The 17,863-nt window shown below is 37.9% G+C and overlaps 2 protein-coding genes across 5 annotated transcripts in view; both read right to left on the minus strand.

Moving 5' to 3' along the window:
- Positions 1-290: 290 nt before the first annotated feature.
- On the minus strand, positions 291-12,945 carry LOC142983524 (aminopeptidase N-like). Of its 2 annotated transcripts, none has more exons than XM_076130449.1 (19): positions 12,818-12,945; positions 11,924-12,091; positions 11,283-11,554; positions 10,564-10,722; positions 10,369-10,416; positions 10,049-10,211; positions 9,178-9,390; positions 8,610-8,813; positions 7,950-8,083; positions 7,353-7,551; positions 6,300-6,498; positions 5,840-6,002; positions 5,086-5,302; positions 4,581-4,690; positions 3,890-4,057; positions 3,164-3,307; positions 2,458-2,539; positions 1,473-1,618; positions 291-418 (listed from the first exon to the last, which is right to left on the minus strand). In XM_076130449.1, the coding sequence occupies exons 2-19, from the start codon at positions 12,083-12,085 to the stop codon at positions 313-315; spliced, it is 2,889 nt and encodes a 962-aa protein (XP_075986564.1). In that variant the 5' UTR covers positions 12,086-12,091; positions 12,818-12,945; the 3' UTR covers positions 291-312. The 2 variants fall into 2 exon arrangements, 1 of the variants encoding a protein (XP_075986564.1); XR_012960095.1 differs by lacking the exon at positions 291-418 and adding an exon at positions 2,659-2,780 and having other exon boundaries at positions 1,584-1,618.
- A 1,724-nt stretch (positions 12,946-14,669) lies between these two features.
- The window catches only part of LOC142983450 (aminopeptidase N-like), a 40,053-nt gene continuing 36,859 nt past the window's right edge, over positions 14,670-17,863 (minus strand). For all 3 annotated transcript variants that reach the window (XM_076130326.1, XM_076130327.1, XM_076130328.1), the window contains exons 17-18: positions 17,624-17,705; positions 14,670-17,209 (exon numbers count right to left, since the gene is read on the minus strand). In XM_076130326.1, the coding sequence (XP_075986441.1) occupies positions 17,060-17,209; positions 17,624-17,705 (232 nt within the window). In that variant the 3' untranslated portion in view covers positions 14,670-17,059. The remainder of the gene's footprint in view (positions 17,210-17,623; positions 17,706-17,863) is intronic.

Raw genomic sequence — 17,863 nt, forward strand, 5'->3', positions numbered from 1 at the left:
GAAAGGGTTTTAGTTCACCAATTTGACACCAACTCGGCCAACGGCCCAACCCGGCCTCACGCGACTTCATCCGGCTTTTTATGGAGCTATTTTTCACAAATTATATTCACTGAATTTTTTTTCAGAAATCGCTCTCAAATATCTATTTCTAAAAACCGCATGTAATTCTGTCAAGACGATTTTAAGTTTATCGCGAACAGACAGACAGACAAATGCGGCGAGGTGACTTAACTTTATAATAAGTAGATACGTTGTCGTTTGAACATGTCGCAAACAACAACAAATAAAGTGGGAATTTACATAAAATATAATTTATTTAAAAATATATTTAAATAGTGTACAAAAAGTGACTACAACGATTAATAAGTTATTCAATCTTCGGAACTCACACGACGAACTATAGATATTCTCGTAATCTCTGAAACAAATTCAAAATTATAAATAAGCCTAAGGGTACTCCTACACAGCAGTTAAATAGCTTTATACAACATTGTGTAACACGATAATAAAACAATTTTAATAACATTTTAGAACAAATTTGTTTAAAAACAAATGTTATAAGTCAGTTTCTAACGTTATATAAATACTATGTGGGAGCACCCTAAAACCAAAGGCTATGTAGTTGTTGTTATGGTTTTATAGGTTCTAGTTAGACCAATACTACCAAATCGATTAATTTGTTAAGCCGAATGAACAACTTAGTGCAAAAATTGCATCAAGTCAGTTTTGTTGTTAGATTTATAGGCGCCCATAGCCAGTTGCGCTCACCAGTCGGTAAACGATCTGTGGGTTAAGCAAACCTTGGCGCGGTCATTCCATAGATGGGTGACCGCATAGTGGTATTTAAACTCTCTCTCCGTGCTTCGGAGGGCACGTAAAAAGTCGGTCCCGGTTGTTGTCTATTAAGATAACATTCGTTAAGCCACGTCAAAGGCCTTCGGGCGGCTTGAACAACTTTGACACCAGGTTGACCACTAACCATACGATAAGAAGATGAGAAGAAGTTTTGTTGTTAGAGAAATACTGTCCAACCGAACAATGCCGCCCCAAATACATGTGTGTTGGATGTCGTCCTGGCCGATTTCGGCACGGCGGCGGCCAGTTTCATTGAAACCAGCCAACTGTGCAGGACTTTGTTTATAGTGTTCAAGTGTGTGCACAATACACAGGTACACTCTCTATTCCTTCACTCTCATAGTTTGGTGGGACGGACAACCGACACGACCAGTGAGAGGTCAGGCGCAGGACCGACGGCTTTACGTGTTCTCCGTGGCACTGAGACCTAAGACCTCAACTTCCTAACTCCGGGCAATCTTTGAGAATTTTTAAACAGAAAATCTCAAAAAAGACTTTTTGGCCCGACCCAGGATTCGAACCTAAGACCTCTTGCGCGGCAGTCGCATACACTACCGACCGCGCCACAGAGGCAGTTTCATGTGTGTTATTATGCCTGTAAATACAATATGTCTTACCGGGATAGTTCTCGAAGCGTGTCAACGACAGTCTTCTTGTTTCTCAGCGTCCACTCGATGTTGATCTTCGCAGTCTCTATGCCTTGTTCCACGGCCATCTTTGATTCTTTGAAGTAATCCGAGTTTTCAGCATGCCATGCCATAAACTGAGAACATTTAATTTATACTATACTTATACTTACTTATATTATAAATGTGAAACTAACTCTGTCTGTCTGTCTGTCTGTTACGCCTAAAGTACTGAACCAATTTGCATGAAATTTGGTATGGAGATATTTCGATACCCGTGAAAGCACATAGGCTACTTTTTACCCCGGGAAAATGACGCATTACCATGGGAAAATTCAGGTGGCGGACGAAGTTGCGGGTAAAAGCTAGTATACATACAAAACCACTTATTGTTCCTATAGTAATTATAGAGCTGAGTTTCTCCGTGCTTCGAAGAGCAAGTAAAATATTGTATAAGCTTGAATATTTGTAAATATATAAATAGGGGTAGGCAGAGATCAAAGAACGCCACTTGGTACAATCCTTACAAAGTTCCCTTGTCTTGTTCACATCCATACCACCGGCGGCCCTGTATAACTAGATATACAGGGCCGCCGGTTACGAGTACTACGCACCTGAACTTTTTGAATGACATTTAATACATACTTGAAATAGATATATGTCCTGTTTAACTAAAACATTAACTCTATCTGCATAAGCTATGTTTAATCATTCCACTAATAGGTGTAATAAACTGCTATTCATGAGGTTTTGGATTGATTCACAGAATAGATAAAATGCTATTGGTATTTTAAAATTTCTATTAAAATATTTTTGTCAATAGTAGCCTGGAGTTTGCTAACGTCCCCGTCAGACAATAAGCTCGCCCCTTATTACTTGAGACTAACATAGTCAATAGCAAATTGTGAGTATATTTCTTACACCTCTGCCCACATCTTCAGATATAACAGGCATGATATTATATAAAACAACTTACAGTATCAAGTTCCCTCTGCGTAGTAAATTGACTCAGGAGCTGCTTCGCAATGGCGCCCACCACGATAGGTATATCTTTATTACTGAAATATCATCAATATTCATGAGCAATTACATATTTATGCCGCTAAATGTACCCAAAAAATGTGATACGATACATTAATCGGCATAAAAACTCAAAACAAAAAAAAATTGAACCCACTAATGTCCCACTGCTGGGCAAGAGTATCCTCCCGTAATGAGGGAGGGGTAAGGCCTGGAGTCCACCACGCTGGCCAACTGTGCGTTGGGTGGTTGTGACTTTGCATACCTTCAAGAACTGTTCTAAGGAACAAAAAAATAATAAAATTAATTATAAATATTATTAGACAACTAACACGGTCATCTGATTTCAAATTAAGCAAAGCTTGTACTGTGGTAACCAAATAATTGATAAACATACTTATATACTTCTAATTCGAACCTACCACACTGAGGTTATTGCGGTGAGATGCGCCTAAGCACTGCGCCAAACGTGGGAACAGACATTATTTTCTTTATTTATATATATTTTCTGTCTATCTCTTCCTGGCTATTCGTCCCATATGATAGTCGGGTCAGCTTTCCTAATACTCTTCCTCCACTTCGCCCTATCCTTGACGTCGTCTACCTCAACCTCGCTTGCCTTGTGTATGGCCCAAAAATAATAATGTATGTATGATACTCACTATTGATGAATTTCGCCGATCCTGTCGTAGAAGAAGTCCCTGGCGAGGTAGTAGCCCACGTTGGAGCTGATCAGCTGCATCAGCAGCGAGAGACTCTCGTCGCGACGCAACTCCGGGACGTCCTTCACCGTCCACTCCAGTAGCCTGCGACACACAAATGTTATAAAAAGGCCGAAGGCTACTATAGACTAGCGGACGCCGTAGAAACTTTTTTTTTTTTTTTTTTTTTTTTTTTTTTTTAAACTACTATTTTTGCAGTACATTTTAAACGTCAAACTCTCGATTCTCGATAGTAGCGACTGTAGAGAATAGAGAGCTTAGTTAGGGTTATAACGGGTTAACCTTAAATCTTCATCGAGAATCATTGTCTATTGGTAAAAACCGTAAGAGAATCCGTTCAGTGTGGTTCCTGGTTTATAACACGATACCCTTCGGTAAGACTGGTCAAACCTTTAAGCTTCTGACTACTTTTAACTACTGTCGAAGATCTTTGAAAATGACAGACGGGACCCACAATTTAACGTGCTTTCCGAAACACGGAGGAACTTCATATGTATAAGATGGCCACCCATCCACAGAACAACCTCGGCAACTCCGAGTTCTAACCACGCGGCTGTTGTTAACTAAGCCACGAGTTCCTCTTTTGTTTGTTTCAAAACAAAACTCTAATAATACCTCTATATAGGAAGTATTAAATATTGATAGTATAAGATAAGGGATAGTTACTGCGCCAGTATCCAGACTTCATTAGTGCAGGTGAGTGCCTCGAGCAGGCTCTGCTTGGCGGAGGCCACGTTGGCGGCCTGGTGGCGGTCCAGCACGAACTGCCAGTGACGGAGCGAGCCGCGCGACACCGCCACGCAGTACACGATGTTGCGCAGATCTAGAGGGATACTGGGGAAACAAGGAAATGTGTTAGAGTACACTATTATAATCGAACAACTTAGTAGAGAGACTTGTATGCAAGGTTCGCAGACGGTTGCGCTTGATGCAGCTATTTGGCTTTAGAAATAATATTAAATTTTTAATTGCTATCGGACGGGCCAATCTTCAGAAAAGTATTTTTAGTCTGTTGATTCTATTATCGTGGGAAATGATCTGATCCCATTGCCCCGGCACTTATAAACATACTAATAAAATAATTTTCCAATTTAGTTCAGTTCTACAAAAGCTATGCTTTTTATACATTACGGTGTATTCAAAGTCAAAGTCAAAGTCAAATATACATATTTTATTTCATAAATATTCGAAATCGCCATAGATTGTAAAACCACCATTTATAAAAAGCTGTTCCTGAAGAAGAAACGGTGAGAAAAACACGGCTTGCTTTTTAATTACAATCTCTATATTACTACTACTTACTATTTATTATTCATTTTTATTTACATGATAATTTACATAGAGAGTAAAAGCTTACGGATTATTTTCATCAGGGTCGGCAGTATCCATCCATTGTTGGAACAGCTCTATCGCGTTCTCCGGACAACCTTTGACGTCCGCTCGACTTGCCCATATACTCGTCATAATCTATATTTAACGAAATTGGTGTTAATTATTCAAATGGTTTAAGATACGCCTACGACTTCAACTTTTATAAAAATAACTAGGGATATTTTAATTAAAATAGTGTTCTGGGTTCGAAGTGGCTTAACGACTATTATCTTATTTGACCACAAACCGGGACCGACTTTTTACGTGCCCTCCGAAGCACGGAGACGCCTAGTTCCAATACCACTAGGCGGTCACCCATCTATGGAATGACCGCGCCAAGGTTTGCTTAACCCACAGATCGTTTACTGATCGGTGAGCGCAACTGGCTATGGGTGCTCTCAACATATCACTTAAGTATAACAGACATAATATGTAACTTCTTGGCCCGCAATTTTCAGACTAAAAACTGTAACATGAGATTTATGACGTACCTGTTTCTTCACACTCTTCAAATCATGCGGATTAACAATCTTCTTGGTGGCCAGTCCGCCGGACTCTGTGTAGGCGTGCTCCATCATCATGTACATGAACTTCTTGAAGGTGCCGTAGTCAGCCGAGCGTCGCAGCATGCTGTGTATCGTGTCGAAGCCTTGGTAGCCCGTGTTGAGGAGTTCCACGTCTTGCTCCCGTTGGAGGTAACTGGCTAGACTGAAGGCATAAAAGGGGAAAGAGTAGACGATATTGTGGCAGCTGTTATATTGGAGGCTGAAGACATATATGTAGTAGAGAAGAGATTATTGTAAATACTATAGGCTCTTATATTGGACTACTGCACAATTCCTAAGAAATTTACTTATCACTAATGCATTTTGATACTTTGGGAATGACTGTTACAATGTTTTACCATTACACAAGCTCACAAGTCTCTTTTATGAGAAACCATATATGCGTAGCTCACTTCTATGTAGGTACTCATATAAATGAACTATACGACCCTTGTGACATTTTGTGTTGGTGTTTACCAACTGAAAATCTTATTTGCAACTAATCTAATTGAAAAAATCGTGAGTTTCTAGCCACTTCTTCTGCGAAACGCGATAATTCAAGATTATTATTTCAAGTAGTTATTAAAATAAATACGAAATAAATCATATTTTATACCTAATTGGAAATACGCAGCCTACGGATAGCCAATGCGACTAGTCTGCTATAGCTCTGAAAGTCTGTACAAAAAATAATACAGACCTGAGCGTAGTGGAGTAGTTCAAGGTATTAGTCCAAGCGAGGGCGAAGGCATCAGAGATCAGCTGGAAGCGACCACCGAACGGCACCGAGTTGTAGTCGCCTTCCTTCAGGGTTTTGATCAGAAGCTGCCAGTTCCGCATGTCGTAGTTCACTCGGTAGAATCCTGAGGGATTCAGTTCATATACACATAGGGAGTATATCTCATCTTTAATTTATTTCTGTTCTACCCTGGCTTTTGATCGAATTTGCATCCAATCATATTATTTTAAAGGATTCTCAGTTATAAGCCATTACCATCAAATGCTATTCATATATTTTTTATTCTACGCTGTTATAATCCCCAACCCACACTTGGCCAGCGTAGTGGACTCAAGGCTCACCCCTCCCTCATTACGAGAAGAGACCGAGCAGTGGGACATTAATGGGTTAAATTTTTAATACATTTGTTCTTCTGACTTACCAATCATATCGTAATTAAACAGCACCCACTGTTCAGGACTTGATCCATGTTCGAACTTGTGTCCTCGCGTCACACCTTCGCTGGGGGCTAGCCACTGCAGCTTGGAGGTCTTGTTGGCTTCTGGCTCACAGAGGACTGAGAGCGGGATCCACCAGGAGGCGTTACTAGGCTTGCTGGCCGTGAGGCCGAAGTAACGCTTCTGTAAAAGGTAATCATCATCAGAGGGCGGCTTTCAATCAGCACGAAAAAAAATATATTATATACAGTGATAGTATTTCACTTTTTAATTAAACACGACTCTCACACTAAGAATTATTATTGTATCACTGGGACTTTTACAACAAGCAAACAATGGAGACAAATAACAACCAGACCCGAAACAATAATTTGTGGATCACACAAATAATTGTTCCATGTGGGAATCGAACACACGACCTCCCGTCGCATTGGTAGCGGCGTGGCGACCTAAACTACCGCGCCCAGGAAGCAGCCGAAGGTTTCAGGAGAGAATAATTTTCACTAATTTATTCAACCATAAATTTATTTTAAACTGATTAAACCAACTTAAGAAGATGGAGGATGTTCTCAACTCGTCTGTATTTATACCTAACTGGTTTTTATATTTGTTTTCTCAAACCGTTTTGGGTGGACTTATTTTTTAAGTGGTGGTTTGATCAAATTTTTGAGATATCCTCAATAATGTTTTTTTTATAAATCGATGATAAGAATATGTCATGTTTGTTTTGCCTAATACAGTGATATTTAATGTTAAAGTAAAGTCAATAGAGAAAGTAAATAATTGCAAATTGCAAATAATTGTATAATAAAATTCTCGCGTCACAGTTTTCGTTGCCATGCTCCTCCGAAACGGCTTGACCGATTCCCATGAAATTTTGTGAGCATATTTGGTAGGTCTGAGAATCGGCCAACATCACGTGACACTTTTTTTTTAATGTCTATGGCAAAACAACGTTTGCCGGGTCAGCTAGTAATTGTATAAAAAATTGTAGTTTAAATTTTTTGTAGTACTTAAGCGATTATTATGGACCTTACCTGTCTAACAGTAAGAGTCTTATCCTTATAGTTCCTGGTGACGGTGAGTAGCGGGTAGCCGGTCTGCGTGGTCCACGTGTCCATGATCTCCTTGACGGTGACGTCACGCGTCAGTCTCTCGTACTGCTTGCTCGCCGCCGTCATCTCGCGCCACAGGTCGTTTTGTTCCGCGTTACGGTACGAGTATTTACGAAGATAACTGCCATGAAACATAATAAATATTGATTTCACTGTCTCCGTAGCGCAGTGGTTAAGGTTGTGCGGTCGACGGTCGTGGGTTCGATTCCCACACGGAAAAATTATTTGTGCGACCTACAACTAGTTGTACTAGTTGTTTTGACTCTTACGTTGAGTGGGTGGCTTACGGGTGGTTGTACTTTGTGTCAGTTGTTTGTATGTTTTTATATGTCCCCGCGACACATGAGCAAATCTTAGTACGGGAGTTATCTTTTTCAAAAAAAACATAAAAATATCACGCTCCGCACGCAGCATGTTTCATGTGGACATCGATCCCACAACCTCCCAACGCAATGGTTGCGGCGTGGCAACCTAAATCTTTGCCCCACGGAGGCAGTCTTATATTACGTATGTACTAACTTATAGATGCCTTTCTTGAAGGCGTTAGCACCGAGGAACTTCATCATCATGTTGATGACGAGCGAGCCCTTCACGTAGGAGATGTTGTCAAACACCTCGTCGATCAGCGCGGGGTCTTCCACTGTCATTGACACCTACAAATAGATTCATTCAGTTTGCGACCAGTAATCCATTCTCCCTTGGATTGCTTCAAGATTGGGCGCGGCCCAATCTTGAAGCAATCCAAGGGAGAATGGATATCAGTATACTATAATTTAATTAGATGAGCTTCCGACTTCGTTCGTGTGGATATTGTAAAATTAAGTAAATATTTTCTCAGCTTTCTCCCTCCTAAATTTTATTCCTCTTAACAAAGTCCTCAGTTTGCACTTGACCAGTGTGGTAGACTTGACCATGGCCCTTTCATATTCTGATTGGCTGGGAGACCCAGCAGTGGAACAACAACGGGTTAAATATACCCTAGATTAACTACACACACTGCCTTCATTTATTCACAAAATCTCATGTTTTACGTAGAATTCCTAAGGAAAATTGAAGTCAGGCTGCCGGCCGGTCGTAAAAACATCAGCCAAATCCTTTTACAGCATGTTTTTGAGAAAGAAAGCATGTTATACCGACCCTATTTAACGTGGGATAAGGACAAGACAAAGAATCACTTACAGGATGAGAAGACTCCAAAGAATCAAAAGTCAGCAGTGATGACACAGTAGAAGTGCTCTTAAGAGGCTCCCAGGTAGGTTCTGCATCGTTCAGTGCCCAGGCTGCGGCGAACGTGGCGAAGCCCTCGTTGAGCCACAGGTCCGACCACCACTTCATTGTCACGAGGTTGCCGAACCACTGGTGGGCGAGCTCGTGGGCTACTACCTGGAAAGCATTGATACATTGGTATCTGGAGGCTAGATTTTTTTTCTAGTATTAGAGTGTGTTTGTAGCATTGTGGTGAAAAGATTGGGCAGCATAGGTTATGCGTAACTGAACCTAGCTGCTTCCAGGGTGCGCCCCAGGAAGCATTTTATTTAGTGCCTAATGATCTATAATGATTAAGTTCGATAGTTTGGAATATTATCTGGATAGTGTCTGGTAAATGGCAATAGACGCATCTCCTATAACATAGGACTAAAGTTGTTAATGGCGAAAAGTGGTTGAATTTTATACTCTACCTAGTCTACCTACGGCTTTGGGTATACACGTATGATATTATGTATGTATGTATGAAAAGTCAGTGTACCTGTGCAAGACTCTCCTTATTCAAGAATGATGACTGTTTCTCATCGTACAACAGTGTTTTCTCCTTGTAAGTGATGAGGCCCCAGTTCTCCATGGCTCCGGCCGAGAGGTCCGGGATGGCGACCATGTCCTGCTTCGGCAGCGGGTACGATATGTTGAACCAGTCCTCGAAGAATGACAGCATTTTTACACCGATCACTGATGCGTAGGTGGCCTGAACACAGAATCATAATACATTATTTGAGGAGCTCGTGGCTAAGTTAACACCAGCTGCGCGGATCGATCTCTGAGGTTAAGCTACGCTTGCCGGGATTGTTCTGTGGATGGGTGACCATCTTATACATATCGAGTTCCTCCCATGTAAGTGGTCGATGTTTCGAACTCATCATGGCAACAATCAATGACTTCGAAATTATTTATGTGTTAGAAGTATTTAGCACTTATTCTAACGGTGAAATAAAACATCGTGATGAAACTTTGCATATTTAAAAACAGTTTAACGCATTTCTTGAAGGGAAAAAGTTTAAAAGTCTCAAATCCACACTCGGCCACAGGAGCAGAGCAGCAATAAAAATGGTTAGGAAGACGAAAAACAAAAGTCCATGAGGACGAAGTCAGCTGGCCAGCGCTAGTTATTATATTTATATACAAATACATAAAAATAAACTACCGAAATTTATGTACGCGCATGACTTTTGAGTAACTAAACTAAATAATTATTTTGTTAATACCTTTGCAACTGTGGAGACAAGGTTTGTATGAGATCTATGAGATCAAAATTCTAACGGGAATGGAATCAACGGGAAAAAAAATAATTGAATAAACGGACGAAATCGGGTCTGTCTGTTAGTAATAGGTTTAATGCTACTGACCTGGTCCAAAGCTTCTCTCCTGGCCCAAACGTTGAGCGTGGTCTTCGTGTTGGGTGAAGTGCTTTCAATGTGCGAGAACTTCGACACCAGGAACGCCAGCAGATACGTCGACATTTTAACTGACTCCTTGAAGGTATCCCACACGAAGTCCGATTGGTCTTTGCTAAAAAAACTCATTAATGTTAGAATGCGAAGAATATAAATAATTGGTTTTATTTTTCAAAGACACAAATTTAAAAAACCTTTGTTTTGAATATTCGTAAGAATAAGCAACTAATAAACTAAGTATATGGATCAAATATAAAGAAACCTTAACTTACTTAAAAGTTTTCTCTATTTTACTCCACGGGAAAAACTCTTCTAAGGCACTGAAAATAAGCACCCTTGATGAAATCACATCTAAAATTATTTAATTCTTCTGTCAACACAGCAAGACTAACAAGACAACTATTAAACTAGCAACTGTAGCCTTATATTGTAAAGTCTCAGAATATAGAACCTTCTATTCCACTTACTTATCTTCGCTAGTTTCATGTAAAGGCATGTTAGATCGTGACCCATAGTTCTTGTGATGTCCAATAGTGACGGTGAAGCTGGCCTTGAACATGGGTTCGTCGAAGCACGGGAAACTTTTCCGAGCTGATATCGGTTGAAATTGAGTTACGATGAGAAACCTGCGAATAAAAATATTTTAACTTGATGAAGGAGTTTATAAAGCATCATAAAAATGAAGAACGAATGGTGTAAGTTTTGGATGGGGGTTTAAGAATTGTAATACGCCATGAGGGCGTATGATAACAGCCTTTATGGCGCAGTCGGTAATGTATCTGATAACTGATCAAAAGGTTCCGGTTTCGATTCCAGGGTCGGGCAAAGTGCGTCTTTAAATATTTTTTATTAGAATATTTCTCAATAGTAGTTGGGAGTGAGGTCACGTGCCCTCTATATAGCAGTAGTCTCGCCCCCAATTACATGGGACTAAAATCCTTGATGGCGAAATGTGGGTGTATTTCGCCCATCTACGCCTACACCTTCGGTACAACAGGCGTGATATTATGTACATAGTTATGTAATTAGTATATTCCCTAAATAAAAGAGGACGTGAGAGTGAAAGGGAGTTGAGACAGAGTAGCGAATAGAGATGAATAGAAGAAAATATACGGCTTTAAGTAACATGAAATTAGGACAGATTATGACAAAAAAAAGTATAATCTTGATAACAATCAATACTTACTCCACCTCCTCACTCTTCTTATCCTCATAGGCACTGATATAAGCACCATCCACTCCAGGCTTCAAATTCCCATAGAACGGAATAGTCACCACACACTTGGAGCCCTTAGCCAGGTCTCTATTCAGGTTGATGGTGAGGAAGGCATATTTCTTGTTTGTTTGTATGCTCCTCACTCTGCGGCCCTCAGGCTTCACGATGCGGACTTGCTTTTCGTCTATAGTAAAGTCTTTTGCGTGGAGGACTATTTTTGATGTTGGTTTGATGACGTGCATCTGGAAAGGGGTTTCGTTATTGAATATTTAAAAAAATAATAAAAATTGTATGTGCTTCACGTTATATGACAGATTTTTTTTTAGATAATAATTTTAAACACCGCCCTTTGTAACTGTGGTCCTATCCGATTATATTCTTACTAATCCATACTAATATTATAAATGCGAAAGAAACTCAGTCTGTCTGTCTGTCTGTTACTTAATCACGCCTAAACTACTAAACCAATTGGCATGATATTTGGTATGGAGATATTTTGATACCCGAGAAAGGACATAGGCTACTTTTTACCCCGGGAAAATGACGCATTCCCATGGGAAAATTCAGGTGGCGGACGAAGCCAGTTACTTATAAACAAGTATTAATATTACCGTAATGTCCACAACGCCATAGAAGCTGAAGTTGGTCGCAGGGTCTATGTCGAACACATACTTGACGTGGTAGTGTCGAGGAGACAGGTCACGTGGCAACAGCAGTGATGACGTCACCACGCGAGTCGCACACGCCAACAGTAATGTTAGCAGAATACGCATGACTCTCTACAAGAAAGACTCATTAAAGGCCACAAAAGATACTATTTTTAGTTATTAGGAGGCCCTAGGTACAAAAGGCTTCAAAAACCTTTTATACTCAGCGATTTAAGCATTCAAACGACTACCGCCTTACAAATCCATTGAGGTTCGTAAACTTGTGGTATCACCGTTCGTCCCGCGACTGTATTTATTTTGTATGATAGTCGCTTGGAGATATAATCGTTGAGTAACGGAGATTTGCATAGTATTGTTTATGAAGGTTCTAAAAGTGATTTAGCTACAAAGTATTTGCAACGTCCGAACACTTTATCTCGCACACTTAAAAACGCCAAACACGGCGACTTATTCGTTCTTGGAAAACTCAATACAGTGGCACTCAACTCACTTTTGAAATAATGCAGGTAGTTGTAAAAAAACGATGCAGTCACAAAGTTGCCAAGTTGAAAAGGACCATTGTCATGCCATGCATAATGATCCACTTATGTAGATTTCTAGATACATACATATTTGGTTTTATAGGTACTAATTGTCATAAAAAATTAAACCTATCACTGTCCCACTGCTGGACAACTGAACAGAATAAAAGAAAGTTTAACTATTGAGTCGTCTACTTTGGCCAAGAGGGAGAGGAGATAAGGCGAACATATTCCAAAGTTCACCTTAGGTATAGATCTGCGTAATTACTGTAGCTAAATCGGTGTAACTTCATGTTAAAAAGCAAAATAAACTTACTTGATACAGAATATAACCTGGTAAATCCTGAATCCTGGATAACTTTACATTTCTCAATAATTAAAAATAAATTATGAAAAATTAGTAAATGACGTTATAAATATTAATGTCTAAACGAACAAATCTAGTTGGTCTCTTAAAAGAATACACAATTGTCTGCAATAGTCATATAAAATAATATGAAAGGTTTGATAACGTAGGTATAATGATATTCGAAATCGATTCTATTAAGTACCCACATCAAAATATAAATGTTACCAAAAAATATGCCGTCACTGTAGGGAACAAGTTCTCCTATCGGCATAAGATGATTTACCTATTGTTAGGGTAAGGGCAAAATATCCTGAAATATTTTTTTTTTGGCAAATTTGTGATGATTAGATGACGACTTTCAAACAAATGGAAAAACTTAACAAATTAAACCAATTTTTGTTATGAAATAAGTTAATTTTAATAAAACGTTTCCAAAGTCAATCATGATTGATGTTATCAGCAAGCGTACATAGCGCTATGATAAGAACTATACTGCACATGCTTCTGTTACGTCTGTTCCCTGCTACAGTCCACTTCCTGGTCATCGGATCCTGGGGACCTCTGAAACAAGATTAAATTTTTAACCCCCGACAGAAAAAGAGGGGTGTATCTGTGGCATCATAGCTCCCGAACGGATGCAGTGATTTCAATTTAGTTTTTTTTTGTATTAAAGGTTACTTATCTGCGAGTGTTCTCAGACATGTTTGATGAAAATCGGTTGAGCCGTTAAAAATTTGAAAGGGGTGAAAGTGAGGGGAGGAGAGGAAATTTACTCGAATAGCTTCGTATGATGAGAAAGTTGGTGGTAGGAATATTGGCACGGGTTAACCTAACTAGCCAATCTATAAAAAGTATGAAAAAAAAGAAATTGTATAAAATCGGGGGTTTCTTAAATTTTAAATTATAGTTATGATACAGTTGTTACTTCACTATAGGATGTTCAAGGGTATTGTGTATCTCAGTTGCCGCCCATAACCAGTTGCGCTTACCGGTCGGTAAAACCGGTCTGTAGGTTAAGCAAACCTTATCGTGTTCTTACAGATGGGTGGCCGCATAGTGGTTTTTAAACTGGGCGTCTCCGTGCTTCGGAGGGCGAGGGAAAATTGCTTAACTTAAAAAAAAAACATTTTTCTGGTTAACATTCTAAGGTATTTAGAAGGAATGATCAACTGGACGTTGACAAAAGACATTTTAATAAGTCCAGCACTCAGATTTGATATAAGTAAATAAAATAAAAAGTATAAAAAAAATGGTCAACTTACAATCGTCATATGTGATTCGAAACGAAGCAGAGCTTGTGCCGTAAAACAATTTTTGTACCTTTTTATCTCCGTGTCACCCAAATATTGACTGAGAGAGAGTCTCTGGTATTAAGTCCACTTCGAACATTCTTTATGTGTATAAAGTTTTGAAAAACACAAAAAAAAATATATTTTCTATTAATACCTCCAAACTCACAACAAATACTCATACTTACCACACAAATATGGAAATCGAACACCACGAGGTGTCGGGATAGCCTTATTAAACGAAACGTGAATATCTTCGATGAAATTGTTTTTGTCTGAGACATGATTTGTATAAAGTTTGGCCGTAGTCTATTCCTTACCAGGATGTTTTATGTTTTAAAAAAATGCAACGGTAGGTACTTATCTCTTCTCCGTTCTTTCGCCTGAGCTATACCTTTGTCAAGTTAGTCAAACGCCATTGACAAGTCAATAGTTCGCTGCTATTGTTTCATTTTTATAAAGTCAACATAGCAGGAAAAGCAAAAGTAGGTAAATTTGATAGTAAAAAAGGAAAAAATAATAAAATAAAATAACACACATTCACATTTTATTTAGCTTTACGTATTAAGTATCTAAGTTTGTTCTCATATAAACTTGTACTGGACGGAGTTATTACAAAATTAACAAAACAATAAAGAAACATTATGCCGAAAAACAATATCACTAATATTCTAACATATTTATTTATAAAATTCAAATATTGTACATAAATCGGTCAAACAGATGATAATTACAATAAAATAATAATTAGATTTTCCTATTAATAATCGTCTAAAACTTAATTATTATAGAAATTAAACTAAATTGATTAATAAATAAAATTTCAACTGTACAAACTTTGCAGTGACAACGTCAGAAAATAAAACTTGGAAAAAAATTACCGTGATAATATAATTTAGATATTGTTTGCAAAACTACATATACACATAAACACATTACCCTCATTTGCGTCGCGCAGTCGGGTGTAAAGTAAAATATTGTGTCAAAATAGTTGAGGTATTGTTTTCAAAATGACTGTCAAATAACACGAATAAAATTTGCCTTCTCAATACCATAAAGTCAAAATTAAAATAGAATCCAAAGTTATGGTCATAAAATACCAAATTATGAAAATTTTACTGAATGTATCACCGTACAAAACATAGGTATTTACTAAAGAAATTTGTAAACCTCGAATAAATTACAAATTTAACATAACATAAACCAAACAAAAACTATTATTCTGGCCTTTTACACTTGATAGATCTTAAGAATTTGAACTGATTTATCACAAGTAAATTTTCCTAGATTATAACCTCCTATTTTATTTTCCGACGTTATATTCAAAAGGTTTTAGTCTAACGCTAGAAATGTTGTGTATCGCGAATATAGAGTACATGAAGCTGGGCCTCGCCTCCCACGGCGCTGCGATCGACCGACGGTTACTAAAACGATTTTAAACTATATGTAGTTGATATAGAGTTGATTTTACAAGAACTAAGGGCCAATTCTCGAAACAAAAAAGCGTTTAATACGGTGTAGTGTTGATCTGGATAGAAATGCAACGTGGTAAAAAGGTTTACTGTAATTTTATGAGAATATAAATATGAGAATTGGCCCTTAGATACAATGATGAAAACTATGGGTTAAATTTTGTATTTTCTAGTCATAATGTTATTACAAGTAATTTTGATAAATGAGGAAAGTGTAAATTTCATTGGATGCTTTTATAATTTACCGTCGCAAATCAAATTATTTGAGGTAAATCGAATAAATTGTATCAAAAACTGTGGTCTTTCAGGCAAACTTCGACTAAGATTTCGAAGTCGATTTCCAACGATAAATTACAAAAGCGTCCATTTTTAGCATTTTTAATAATATCTGACTCTATAATTGTCTTTAAATAAGTACAGTACATTACAGAAACCATCTAGTATTTATATTGCCACAATTATTTCAACTGTTACTTTAATTAGTGTCTGACCAAGGAAAGGCATTTGATACATAGTGGTTAAGGTCACCACGCTGATACCATTGCGTCGGGAGCTCGTGGGTTCGATTCCCACACGAAACAATTATTTGTGCGATCCACAAATAATTGTTTCGGGTCTGGTTGTACATTGTGTCCGTTGTTTGTATGTTTGTAAAAGTCCTCGCAACACAAGAGCAATTCTTAGCGCGGGAGTTGACTTTGAAAAAATCAAAAATAAATTAATTAAATTTATTTCTGTAATTCTATTGCCTCTTATAACTTCGGTCGGACACTAATCCCAATACTCAGAATACCAACGATCATATAAGCGTCTACACAACAAGCGTTACAATTTAAAAGCTGATAACATTAAGTACATACAAATAATACATAGCTAACTACACAATTATGTATCTAAGCATTTTACTATTTACTTCCAATACTCTCATTTTGGTCCCAATTTTGGTTACCTCTCCGTAATTTTCTAGGTATTGAAGTTGATTGAGGAATATTGTCACATAGATCGTTTAGAATTTAATATATTTTTACTATTTATGACGTCATATGACGACGGATAAATTTTAGTAATTATTTATTACTTAATTATATAAAGTCTATGACAATTTGCCTACATTAATTAGCGTTGTACAGTGACAAAACCGGTTCCTAAAATAGTCTCTTAGAGAAATTTCATTAAAAAACTACATCTAGATCCCAATTTTGACATCAGCAACTAAAAAGCGAACCAAACACCTATTGGTTAACACATTTTTTACTGTAAATTAAAAACCAACAGCCCAAAAAGATACTGAAAAAGATATGTTTGTACCAGGGGTCTTTAAATACATACATACAAACATAAAATCACGGTTCCTCCAATACCCGAAGGCAGAGCCAACAGAAATAAGGTCTTTAAATCTACATGAAATATTCCTCAATCAAGTCCTATCTACTGATGATGCTGAGTTCTTACGTGGAGAACTCCCTGAGCTTGTTGACAACGTCACGCTTGTTCTTGCTGATCCAGTCGATGTTCACCTGCGCCTTCTCGATGGCCTGCTGCACCGCCAGCTTGGACTCTTGCAGGAATTTCGCGTTCTGATCGCGCCACGCTAGGAACTGGAATTGAAGATTTGTGTTTTTAGTGTTTTTAGTTACATACATATAATGATAACTTGTTTTAAGAAGGACTTTTATACATACACGTTTTTTTTTTAAGAGGAATTTGCAGTTTTGTTCTTTTCTTAACAGAAGGTAAGGGATTGTATTCCTATTTTCTGGTTAATCGTTAAATAAGTGTACTATATTTAAAAAATGCTGTTTAATTTGACCAGTTACGTTTTATTAGTCTATCTGATAAGCCCAATGAAATATTCTGTTGGGTCCAATAGTCTATTTTTGGACACATTTTATAATTTTTAACAACTACTTACTAAGTAAATAATATCGAAAACAGATTGGAGCAGTATACATCCTTAACTAAAGTACAATTACTAGACTATACTAATTATTATGGTTGATGTTGAAACTTACCTCATCAAGTTCCTTCTGTGTGGTGAACTGGTCCAGCAGTGTCTTCACGATGTAACCGATACGACGACCTTGTCCCTTGAAACTGTTGACATAACAAATAATTAATATCAAAACCAAATCTATTTCTGGAGAGGATAAAAAAATCACATTATAGAACTCCAACAGAGCTGAAGCTATCAAACCTAGAATAATCAAATTAAATTTTATTTCGTCAATGACAGAAAATAGTACTTAAAAGGT

The sequence above is a fragment of the Anticarsia gemmatalis genome, chromosome 24, assembly GCF_050436995.1.
Source record: "Anticarsia gemmatalis isolate Benzon Research Colony breed Stoneville strain chromosome 24, ilAntGemm2 primary, whole genome shotgun sequence".
NCBI classification, from domain to species: Eukaryota; Metazoa; Arthropoda; class Insecta; order Lepidoptera; family Erebidae; genus Anticarsia; species Anticarsia gemmatalis.

What these genes read in the sequence shown, in the direction of transcription:
- LOC142983524 (XM_076130449.1), bottom strand. Translation starts at nt 12,085, where the DNA reads ATGCGTATTCTGCTAACATTACTGTTGGCGTGTGCGACTCGCGTGGTG. An exon ending in AAAATAGAGAAAACTTTTAA is followed by an intron (nt 10,212 to 10,368) that starts GTAAGTTAAGGT and finishes GAGTTTTTTTAG; the next exon opens with CAAAGACCAATCGGACTTCG. An exon ending in GAAGTCTGGATACTGGCGCA is followed by an intron (nt 3,308 to 3,889) that starts GTAACTATCCCT and finishes TGTGTGTCGCAG; the next exon opens with GCTACTGGAGTGGACGGTGA.